The 12,848-nt window shown below is 41.3% G+C and overlaps 1 protein-coding gene across 1 annotated transcript in view; it reads right to left on the bottom strand.

Annotated features, from left to right (window-relative positions):
• CSGALNACT1 (chondroitin sulfate N-acetylgalactosaminyltransferase 1) overlaps positions 1 to 5,200 on the bottom strand; it is a 141,241-nt gene extending 136,041 nt beyond the window's left edge. The window contains exon 1 of the mRNA XM_007935043.2: positions 4,567 to 5,200. Coding sequence (XP_007933234.1) covers positions 4,567 to 5,200 — 634 coding nt within the window. The remainder of the gene's footprint in view (positions 1 to 4,566) is intronic.
• Positions 5,201 to 12,848: the final 7,648 nt, after the last annotated feature.

The raw sequence follows: 12,848 nt of genomic DNA, 5'->3' as shown, positions 1-12,848 counted from the left end.
AAAAAAAAAAGTCCTGTGGGAATTAAATTGCTTTGAATATGGCTAGTAAAAATAACAACAACAAAATCACCCTAACTCACAAAGTCAGACTTGCCAGCTTCTGCAGTCTTGTGACACAATACTCAGTACTCAGGTTGAATTTGCTCCAGGCCAGTGGAGGAACAGAGTTGACCCTCAGCAAAGGAGACAGATGAGTTCAATACAGGAATTACCATATTTTTTGCATATAACTTGCCCATGTCAATAACACACTCATGCATATTATATATACAGCATGCATAGAAAACTAATGCATGCGAGGTTGTGTGGTTTGCAAAATACATATAACTTGTGTGTCAGTTGTGTAAAAATATGGAAATCTACTTATGTTTCCCTCCTGGCCCCTCAACCTCAGAAGGCAGGATAAGCTACATAATTTGCAGGGCTCAATGCAAGATGTGTGGATCACACATTCAGAAATTGTTAAGAATTCCAAGATGGTGACAGCAGAGCATTAAAGCAAGTGCAGGGTCCTTTCAGCTGCAGGGCCTTGTACAATTGCACAGGTCACATGCCCACAAAGTTGCCCAGATGGAGGAGGCTGGGGATTTCCTCAGAAATCCAAGGCTGGGCTACTTCCTTTTTCACCACCACCACCACAAGGAAGAATTCATTCTACAATGTTTAGCCTCAAACCATTTATTTGCATTTAAGCCTCTTATCTCTAATTTCAAAATAAAAAGTATTTCCCCCTCCTTAAAGTAATTTAAAGCATCAGCAAGCAGATGAGGGGAGCTCTGGTAGCATAGTGGCTAAGACACTTGCCTGCTAACCAGACGGCTGGTGGTTCAAACCCACCAGCCACTCCTCGAAAGGAAGGTTGGGCAATCCTACTTCCGTAGTGATACTGCCTCGGAAACCCAAGGAGGGGTCGCTATGAGTCGGGGCTGACTCGACGGCACATAACAACAACAACAACAACAAGCAGATGAGACAAAGTCCTGGTGGTGCTGTTAACAGTTAAGTCCTTGGCTGCTAACTGGAAGGTTGGCAATTTGAACTGCTCTGCAGGAGGAAAATGAGGCAGTCTTCTTCTGTAAAGACTTACAGCCTTAGGAACCCTATGAGGCACTTTTGCCCTGTCCTATAGGGTCACTATGAATCAAAGTCTACTCAATGGCAATGGGTTTGGTTTTCTTTGGTTTTAGTAGGACAGAGGGCATAGGGTGAAGTGAGTGAGGAATGCAATATCACACAAGCCTGCTTAAGAATATAGCAATAAACCGGTGGGGTCATTCCAGTGTACAGCAAAGTGAGGGACAGTCAGAAGAATTATTCTGAGTTGTCATCCTCACTTCCCTGGTGACACTAGCTGAAAATGTTGAGACCCAACTCAGCAAGTTTCCCCTTATCAGACTCTCCCCCTTCATCTCTCGGCATCCCAGAGGTCAGATCCACCCATGGTGACAAATGCCCACTTCCAAAATACTTAGTTCTGCCCCCAGACCCCCAGGCATCCCTCAAATGCCAACAAATATACCTGTATGTCTACCTTACCATTTCTACCCCAAGTCACTGACAATGTTGCTAACAAAAAATGTCCTGTGAGCAAAAGCATTCAAAAGCATTCATTTCCCTTGGGATTTCTAGGTCATATATATGCCCTCCTATGATCATGCCCCATTCCTGCAGGATCTGGGTGGCCTCCACATTTAGTTCCAAGCAAGCCTTCAATGGCTCTGGGGAAAAAGAGTGAGGATTCACAAGCACCGCTTCTTTGTCCCCACCTGCTGCAGGACTGCTCATCCATCAACCTCTCTTGCCCCCAGCTTTAATCCACAGCTGAGCAGATACAAGCAGCAGCAAGACCTCCCAGGTCCAGTGGCTGGCCTGGAAGCTGCTAGAGAAGCCACTTCTATGGATCATTTGTCTAAGAGGAAGCACAGCTCAACTGGCTACATTTCTCCTCACTGACAGAAGCCCCTCTGGACAGCCCTTCACACTCACTATCCACAGCTTCTTTCACCTTTTTTTTTTTTTTTTTAAATACTTTTCTTTGTGATTTGGGTGAAATTTTACAAAGCAGATTTGTTTTACATTCAACAGTTCATATACCCATTTTGTTTTGTGACACCTGTTACATTCTTCACAGTGTAACATCTCACCTCCTACTTCCTCCCTGTGATCCTCCTTTCCCTGTGTCCTTCTTGCCTATGCATTCATGCCTCCCTATATCTCTCCTTCCCTGTGCAAATGCTGCCCTTCTGATCTCCCATGGTTGACTGTTCTAAGGACCCATCCCATTTCTAGTTACTCCTTATATTGACTTTAAATTTGCCTTGCTGCAGCTCCCTCTGACTGGTGAATCTTTCATATTATCTCCCTTCCTTTGAGCATAAAACATTGTGCCTCAGCAACCTTCTGTGCTAAGAATTAAAATAAATAAATAAACTGTGCTGCTTGTGACAGTCAAATCTGTGTAAATTTATTTGTATTTATTTACACATCATCACGTGAGAGCAGTGCACTAGATTTTCAGCAAATTTAGAAGGGATATGTAGATTTATCTGCCTTAAAGTTTAGGCTGGGTGCTATATATAAAAGAACCTTGGGTAGCTATGATGAGAAAACCAGTCACCCTTGAGTCCATTCTGGGTCATGGCAACTGCACATGTGTCACAGTAGAACTATGCTCCACAGGGTTTTCCATGGCTGATATTTTGGAAGCGATCACTAGGTGATTCTCCCAAGGAGCCTCTGGATAAACTTGAACTTCCAAACTTTCTGGATATCAATCAAGGGAGTCCCTGGGTAATACAAGCAGTTAATGTGCTCAGCTACTAACTGAAAGCTAGGGGGTTTGTGTCTACCTCAGAAGAAAGACCTGGCAATCTACTTCCAAAAGATCAGCCATTGAAAACCCAATGGAACCCAGTTCTACCCCAACACACCTGGAGTCACCATGAGTCGGAATTCACTTGATGACAACTGGTGGCTACAATGAGAGAACCTCTGAAGGAAAGTCAGTCATATCCCAGAACAAATAAACTGAGGGACCAGAGTCCCTTGTCACTACTGATTGAGAAAGACTGGCCTTACCATTAAGATACAAAGAACAGCAGACAGAGATTTCAAACCTAAGTGCAGACTGAAAATCACAGGGGCAAACATTCTAAATTGTAGGCATTGGTTTGTAATCAAGTTCTTTGGAATTGGCTTGGTATGTGGACAGTTCTATACAGCCTACTTCAGGGTGAGTGGAAACTGGGATTTTTTTTTTTTTTAAAAAACTGATGTTTAATGATTCTCCTGAGGGTCAGCTAGTAAGATAATATATGTGGAATGCTTCTAAACTATACATCCGTATAAAATGTGATGCTCCATCATCATTATATTTTGAACTCTGAGTGTTCACCATTTGCTAGTTGCCGAGGAAATGTGCTAGGCATTTTTAAAACATCATATAAATGGGTTAAAAAAAAATCTTGTACACCAAAAGCTTGATCTTGCAAGGATTTCTTTACGTGGCTCTAGGTACATGAAAAATGATACTACACTGAAATTATATGAATTTATGCTTCACATATAAAATGGGAAAAAATCACAAGACAGACAATGCCCATAGAGAACATACAAAAATAGCAGCAGGGTTTTAGATACAACCAAAGAGCATCTGTCTAGCCTGTAGGCTGATGAGATGATGGCTGCCTAACTGTAGTAGGATGTGGGGTTAGGTGGACACAGTTATATCTCTGGGAAAATTGAAACAGATTCTATCCAGAAATGAGGGAAAGAACTCCATGACCTTGAAGGGACTTCCTCTCCCAAATTATCAGTTGATTTTTGAACTACTAACAGTGGGAAAATTGATAAGAATATACTAAAGATCCTTCCAAGAAACTGGACAAGGTGTCTTTCTTTTAAAATGAAGCACAAAGAAAAATGCAAAGTAGACCATCCAGTACCCATGAAAAAAGCCTGGCCATTCATCTCACCAGATTCTATGTGTTCCGATGATGTGTTGCACACATGGATTCTAGAGGCAGGCTTCCTAGGTTCAAACCCGGGCTCCACCACTAGCTGAGTGAGCTTAGGCATTTCCTTAATTTATCTGTACCTCCCTTTTCTCATCCCCAAAGGGGGTCATTAGGAAGGAAAATGAAATAATCAGTGTAAAGTTCCTAGAACAGTACCTGCCATATGGAAGTGCTACGGTACATGTTCGATATTATTTCTCTGTTCCTGGTTCTCTCCTGTTACCAGGAAGTGTCTGTGAAAAGGGATAAAATTTAAATAGTCTCTCATACTCTATTTAGATGTCAAAGTTTTATGGTTACAGTTTGTTTTCACTTTTTTAAAAACAACTAAAGCAGAAAGTTCTACCTTCTTCTGCCAAGAACCAATGAAACTACCCACTCCATGACTGTGGTTTCCATGAGAAAGTAAGTGGAAACAGATGTTTTATATCTTTGGTGCAGCTCAAATAAAACTTCCTGTCAGCCATACCCACAGCCTCCCAGTGCTGCAACCTGCATGAGTGCCTCACCACAGGTGCCTTTCTTCTATTGCATTCAAAAACATGCCCACCTTCTATGAAATCCGAGGCTGTGTAAGTATGCTGACTCGGGCTGCTCTCTGATGGATTATTCAGGGTCTCCAAGGCCGATTCAATTGCTTCTACCAACTCGTCTCGCTTGTCCTTCCTCACAGGTTTCTCCTCAGGGTGGCGGGTCAGGCCCGTCTCCAGCTGGTACACTTTCTGCAGGGTGAAACTATCAAAAGGCACTGCTGCATACTCTGTGGCCAACTTGACGCCTGTGTGCACCTCTGCTTTGTCCACCTGGGAGTGCAGGAAGGCCAGGAGGTCCGCCTGGGTTTTCTCAGGGGCGCCTCGGTCCACCCCCAGGCCCGCGGAGTCACTGGCATGGTACTGCACATTCTTGAGCTGCTCACTCCTCTCCTGGAGCTCATCCTTGAGCTGTGCAATTTGCTTCTTCAGGCTGCTGATGTAGTTGCGGTGCTGCTCCTCCCACTCCTGCAGGACAGCCTGGTACCCCTCTTTCCCTGTTGGGCCGTTGGCCCGGGGCAGCCCCAGCTGCTCCTCGTCTCCTTTTGGAGTACAGGCCAACATGTAGAGGACGGAGATGGCACAGCAGAGGAGCACAAGCAAAACCACCACCCGAGAAATCCAGGCCAGCAGCCCCCTGCGAATCATCATCATTCAGGAATCAGCCATGCGTCCAGACCTGGCGACATCCCAGAATGCCAGGGCCCCACACAAGGGCTTCCCTGGACTAGACCACAGCAGGCATGCGTTTGGGGCACCCTGAGCTCCTTCTGTCCATTTCCTTCCACAGTGTGCCTTGCCCCTTGAAGCCAACTATCACACGAGCAGCTTTCCTCCTTCTAAAGGACGATTTTCAAGGCAGAGGTGATGACTTTTCACATTAATTCCCATCATAGCCTTCCTGATGTGCTGAAGACAGCAAGAGGAGACCTGAGAAGAAAGACAAATAACAGAAACATTTATTCAAGGTAACAACCCTAAGCTCACTATTGCAATATTCAATAGCTCTCCATGAGGTTTGTGGAACATATTTATGATAAATGATTAAAAAATTTAAATGTTTGCAAATCAGAATGCAAACATGTATCTGCAATGTACCACAAATAAAGAATAAAGGACACAGAAAGAAGATCCAAAGGAAATACATACAGTAAAGTCCCTGCCAACACTGATTTAGCGAATACCAAACCAGTCATGTTTGACCTCAGGACACAACACACACACACACACACACACAATACAATCCCCCTCAGGTTTGCGCATGCATATGCCTGTGAATGAGCAGGATGGTGCCGCCAGTATATTTAGCAATTGGATCTCTGTGTGCTAATATGTTAACAAAACTTCTGTCTGGATGGAAGGATCAAGGGTGATTTTCCTGCTTTTCCATATTTTTCTGTATCTTGTAAGTTCTCCACAGTAAGAGTATATTATTTTGATGATTAAAAGGAGAAAAAGAAAAAAAAAACTTGAATTTTATTGAAGTTGCAGGCAGAAGATAACACAGGTACTTCTCAGGCCAGGGCCAGCCAAGCATGGGGGGATGCAGTAAAGTAAACCCTGGAGGAGAGGGTGCACACATTCAGGGGTGGGGCTAGAAGCCAGCTCAAGAGGTTCTCAAGTTTTCTGATGAGGAGATGGGGCAGCACCTGGAGGTTCAAAGATGAAAATAATGAAATAGTTAAAACACTAAATGTGGATGATAACTTATATTCAGCAAGGGTCAGGTGACAGTTCTTCTAACCAACTGTCCAATTCTGTATGCAGACAAGGGACGATATGTTTGCCACAGAATGTGATGGGATGAGAAGAAGAAGACAGACCCATCAGGACTCAAATCTCCAGGGATATTTCTGCTCCAGTGTCTGTGTTCTGACCGGTCATCAAAAGTATTAAGACAGATCTCTGGGCTTTTTCATCAAATACATGCTCTTAACAAATGAGCCAACTTGACATACCTTCTCCATTTCCTCTAGGCACACCAGTCTCTCCTCCCACCCATCACAGACATCTCAACAGCACATTCTGTTTTTAATTCCATTTCTTCTTTAATCCCCTTTCCTCATCTCCCTCTACTCTCATTTTAGCAATACATACATACATACAAACATACAAATCAAATAAGATTTCTTTTTTAGCAACTTTTTCTAAAACTTCCCTAGAATATCACTTCTTTTAAAAACAAGCTCCTTGAGAATACCATGTCTTTGTCATTTTATAAAAACTTGACATTTTATATAACCCCAAACAATAACTAAATTATGCTTTAGTCTTCAAAAGACTCAGGAACTCCAGATTCTTGGCCAGTAATCATCTGATATACTAATGCTCTTTCTCATAGACCTTTCCATGGTGGTCCTTACTGGAAGTCGGCTCCTACTCAATTATCAATTTCAGGACCCCTGGGAGGAGAGAGAGAGGTGGTTCTTCCATAATTCTCTCTATGCTAAAGAAATAATAAATGATAACGGGCTCACTGACTTTTTCTGAATATTCACCTGCCATGTTTTATGGCCGTAGCTAATATCCATGTTTCTTGTGGACATTCATTGTTACCCAAATAGTTTATTTTTCAATTTCCATTAAAAATTCAACACTTAACATTCTTTCTAAGATTCCCTTGGCCTGAGGATTCTCTCTACTATAATTTAGAACAATGCACAGTTATTAGTGCTAAGTCAAAAGTGCATGTTTAGCCCTGGAAGGCTTTTCTGTCTGATGAAAATCTTGGGATTTGTATAATTACTATAATTCTGTGATTAAAAACATCTCAGCTTTGGTATTCAGGCACCTTGCTGTTTTTAATGAAATCTCTCAGATGAACTCATTATATCCAAGTATTAAATTGCCAGTGAAGACATGTTATCACACTATTCTTCCACTTTAAAGACTTTTACTTTAAGTGGGTTGTCATTAAGGACAAAATAAGCAAATCAGAAAGAAAAAATTTGATGCACTTATTGTGCTGTGAAAACTTAGTGTGTACTCTTTCCAATCGATTTTCAAAATGGAAAAAATTTACATTTGTATAATAAATTAAAATCGTGTGGTGAACTGAAGTAACATGCATCAAGGTTTTCATCAAAGAAATTTAAAACCATTAAAAAATCCTTTTTTTTTTCTCTATTCCATAAGTTTCTTTATAATCTAGTCAAGCTTTCAAAATTCATTAGTGTAAATTTTAAAATTATCTGGTATTCCACTCTTTGGGATATAAAAGGAGGAAAAAACAGATCTTTAGGGAAAAAGTACTTTTAAAAAGAAATAAAAAGCCATAAAAATTGCTGCTAAGGAAGCAGTGATGAATTCCTCCTTTTAAACAGCAGGGCAAATAATGTGCATCAGAAACAAAACCCTGCCTACATTCTTTTACAGACAAAATATTTTGTAACAATTCCAGTAATCTAAACTTTCAATTTCAGCAACCTGAACTTTAATCAAAATAGTAACTGGTTATACTATAGACCCAGGAGTATCTTCAGACTTCAGATTTTTCATTTGGCAGCACAGAAAGTCACTCTTGAGAGTGGATGTCACTTTAGTAGCCCTGCCACATTCAGGGAAGAACACTTTGGTAAGATTTAACTAAACCAAATGTACAGCTAAACCACAAAGGCAGCTTGCAATCAACCTCTCTCTGCAAAGAATTAAAGAGTTAACATTTATAAAGTGTTTACAGATTTGCAGATGCAGAGCACCATGTAATTATCAAGCATTATTACAAGTTAGAGATGACAGTGAAAATACAGCTTTATCTGATCACAGCAGCATTTTGCTACTATTTTAAAAACTTAGAAAAGGCATGAAGATTTTCAGACTAGCTCAGTCTCTTGGGGTGACTAGAAGACAGAAAAAGAGTGAAAAGGAAGAAGGAGCTTGTCAATAATTAATTTTAGGGCCCTCAAGAAGAGAGACAGGTATTTCTAATTTTTTATTAAAGAAAATCCTTTGGGCTTAATGGGTTTCTTGCCACTTGAAGTTTTAAATATGCATTCTCATTAATTACTTTTCTGTTCCAGTCCAAACCCCCAATGATGCTTCTGTGATGCATCATGTCTGAAACACTGGATTTATTTATTAGACTTAAGGAGACATCCAAGATCAATGGCTTTACTGTCACTGTCACAATCTCTGGGCAACAAAACAGTGGAGCAAAGAAAAATACAGTTACAGAGCAATGCTTTATTGTGTCCACCTGGTACTAACACTGCCTAAAACCAAGAACTCTCAGACTAGAAAAGGGGCTCTCAGGACAGACTGGGGCTCCACTTTGTATATCATCCTCAGATCAGACTAATCCTAGGGGCTATTTTCCTGGGAGTATAGGTAGAAAGTTCCTTAAGGAATTAACAGCCTTTCTGCACTTTCTGAACTTTCAAGGCAGGGTGTCCGAAAGACGCAGTGGTGGTCATGAGGCACTTGCAACATCTGCCAAGGGGTCAAACAATGGAACAGGTTTCTCAGACTCCATGTGGAAGCTGCCCAGCATCCCTGATACCCACCCAGATCAGGACCCATCCTGGACTTTTCCCAGCTCTCCAGATAATACAGCAATGAGTCAAGGTCACAGTTCACTCCATCCAGAATTCTGTCTTCATTCATCCATATTTTTTAAAAAAATACATATAGCAATTAAACACCTACTATGTACAATGAACCCACCAGCCACTCCTTGGAAGGAAGGTTGGGCAATCTACTTCTGTAGTGATACCACCTCAGAAACCAAAGGAGTGGTCACTGTGAGTTGGGTCCGACTTGATGGCACATAACAACAACAACAACAACAACAACAACAACAATAACAATGTACAATGAATTGCATTAAAAAATTACAGGAGATGTTAAGAACACATAGGAAACCAGAGAAAACAGTGGCATGAGCAGGTTCCCTCCTGCCTCACAAGATCACCAAGGAAAACAACCACAAATTGGTAGAATCAGTTTTGTAAAGACTCTGAAAAATAGCTGAAGGTTGTAGCAACTTTGGAAAAACTGAATCAAGAAACAGGCAACTTTTAAATGGGAGGAGAGCTGTAGTTTTCCACTCAGCTAGGCCCATTCACCTCTTCCTGATGTGATGGCTCTACCACCTTAAAGCAGAACAGCAGATGGTGCTCCCAGAAAGGGGCCCTGGCTCTGGAGTACAGCACACTTTACTGGTGGGTTATAGTGGAGGTCTATTCTGAACTGGCTGGGGGCTACCGAAGGACTGAAGCAGGTCCTCCTCTAGATGTGGTCTGTCTCAGAACTCATGCAGGGGAAGGGGGAATGATGGGCAGCGCTGAAAGGCTGTGACTGCCTGCAGATACCTGATGCTATGCAGTGGGCTTTGAGCATACAACTAAGACTAAGGGCTGAAGAAGATGGTGGCATGTTTCTGTTGGAACTTACAGCTTTCAGAGGTACTGTGTACATGGGATAATTGGGGTGGCTTCACACGTGCTCAGAGTAGGATGCAGGAACAAAAGTTACCTGGGGACCCTATGCTTTCACTTTGGACTTACTGTAAGCTAGCCCAGCTTGCCGTGAACCAGGACTAATATTGAAGGAGGGCCCCAACACACAGTTAATTTGCAAAACTTGGGGAAGTGATTTTTTGCTGTTGTTTTCTTCTCTTCCCGTTCTTGCTTGCCGTGAACCAGCACTAATATTGAAGGAGGGCCCCAACACACAGTTAATTTGCAAAACTTGGGGAAGTGATTTTTTGCTGTTGTTTTCTTCTCTTCCCGTTCTTGCTTTTTGTTGTCCCTAGAACACAAGAAAAGGTCTTTCCAACACTAGCTGGGGATAAGCTGAGTTCTTGAGGTGCACAAACATCTAGGAGGGCAGGCTTAGGCAAAAATGTTTACGGGAGGTAGCTGAGCAGTCCTGAACAATTAAAACATAATTGCAATCCCTGGGAAAGGGAAGAATCTCAGTTCCAGAGTTACCACATTATAATATTCAAATATCTCAGTACACACAAAAAAATCACAAGGCATGCAACAAAACAAATAAACAAAATAGGAAAGATTAGGCCAAGCAAAAGGAAAAAGTGAGTAATAGAAATTGTCCCTATGAAGAATGGACAGACTAGAATATTTTAAAACAATATTAAATAAGTTCAACGAACTAAAGGAAATCAAGAAAATGATACAGGAACAAAAAAGAATTTCATTAGAGATGTTGTTGTTATTGTTTGGTGCATGGAGTCAACCCCGACTCACAGCAACCTGTGTACAAAGGGATGAACTCGCTCATTCATGCACCATCCTCACAATCTTTGCGATACTTAAGCTCATTGTTGCAGCCACTACATCAATCACTTTTGTTGAGGGTCTTCCCCTTTTTTTGCTGACCCTCTATTTTATCAAGCATGATATTCTTCTCCTGGGAATGGTCCCTTCTGACAAAATGACCACAGTAGGTGAAAAGAAGTCTAGCCATTCTCACTGCCAAGAAGCATTCTGGCTACACCAGGACAGATTGGCTAGTTCTGGTAGTCTATGGAATATTCAGTATTCTTCACCAACACCATAATTCAAAGACATTGACTCTTCTTCACTCTTCCTTATTTATGTCCAGCTTTCACATGCATATGAAATGACTGAGAATACCATGGCTGGAGTTCAGGTGCACCTTAGTCTTCAAAGTAATATCTTTGCTTCTTACCACTTTAAACAGGTCTTTTGCAGCAGATCTGCCCAGTGCAATATATCTGATTTCTTGACTGCTGCTTCTATAGGTGTTGATTGTGGATCAAGTAAAATGAAATTTCATCTTTTCTCCATTTATCCTGTTCTTGCTTAGTGGTCCAGTTGTAAGGATTTTTGTTTTCTTTATGGTGAGGTGTAATCCATACTGAAGCCTGTAATCTCTGGTCTTCATCAATAAGTGTTTCAATTCATCTTGACTTTCAGCAAACAAGGTTGTGTGGTCTGCATATTATTATTGCAAGGTTGTTAATGAGTCCAAACCTGATGCCACATTCTTCTTCATATAGCCCAGCTTCCTAGATTATTTGCTCAGCATACAGATTGAATAAATATGGTCAAAGGATACAACCATGACGCACACTCTTCCTGATTTTAAACCAAGCATTATCCCCTTATTCTGTTAGGATGACTGCCTCTTAGTCTATGTACACGTTCCTCATGAGCACAATTAAGTGTTCTGGAATTTCCATTCTTTGCAATGTTATCCATAATTTTTTATGGTCCACACAGTCAAATGTCTTTGCACAGTCAATAAAACACAGGTAAACACCTTTCTGGGCATTCTTTGCTTTCAGGTAACATCCATCTGACACCAGCAATGATATCTGTTTTCCATGTTCTCTTCTAAATCCAGCTTGAATCTCTGGAAGTTCCTTGTCAATATACTGCTGCAAACATTTTTAAATATCTTCAGCAAAATTTTTTGATGCTTCCTTCATCATACGATATTTTGTCCATAGACTCTTTCAATATTGCAAATCAAGGCTTGAATTTTTTCTTCAGTTCTTTCGGCTTGAGAAATGGCGAGTGTGTTCTTCCTTTTTGGTTTTCTAACTCCAGGTTTTCGTGCATTTCATTATAATACTATATTTCATTATTTACTACATAATACTTTGTCTTCTTGAGCTGCTCTTTGAATCCTCTGTTCAGCTTTTTTCTCTCATCTTTTTGTCTATTCATGTTGGCTACTCTCCCTTCAAGAGCAAATTTCAGAGTCTTTTCTAACATACATTTGGCATTTTCTTCCTTTCCTATCTTTTGAATGACCTTTTGCTTTCTTCATGGATGATGTTCTTGCTGTCATCGCACAATTCCTCTGGTCACTGGTGTTTAATGCATCAAATCTATTCTTCAGATGGTCTCTAAATTCAGGAGGATATAATCAAGGTCATATTTTGGCTTTCATGGACTCGTTTTCATTGACTTCAGCTTCAACTTGAAAGTGCATATGAGTAGTTGATTGTTCCACAGTCAGCTTTTGGCCTTGTTTTGGCGGAAGATACGTGTAGCATTGGGGAAGTCAACTGCGAAGGAACTGTTTCAAGTGCTGAGGAGCAAGGATATCTCCTTGAGGACTAAGGTGCGCCTGACACAAGCCATGATATTTCCAATTGCCTGGTATGCATGTGAGAGCTGGACAATGAATAGGGAAGACCGAAGAAGAGTTGATGCTTTTGAGTTGTGGTGCTGGCGAAGAATGCTGAAAGTACCGTGGACTGCTAAAAGAACTAACAGATCTGTCCTGGAGGAAGTGCAGCCAGAATGCTCCTTGGAAGCAAGAATGGCCAGACTTCGTCTCACCTATTTTGGTCATGTTGTAAGAAGGG

The sequence above is a fragment of the Orycteropus afer genome, unplaced genomic scaffold (assembly GCF_000298275.1).
Source record: "Orycteropus afer afer isolate SDZICR_OR568_19922 unplaced genomic scaffold, OryAfe1.0 scaffold00024, whole genome shotgun sequence".
Taxonomy (NCBI): Eukaryota; Metazoa; Chordata; class Mammalia; order Tubulidentata; family Orycteropodidae; genus Orycteropus; species Orycteropus afer.
Note: the sequence above shows the minus strand (reverse complement) of the source record. Positions and strands in the feature narration are given on the sequence as shown.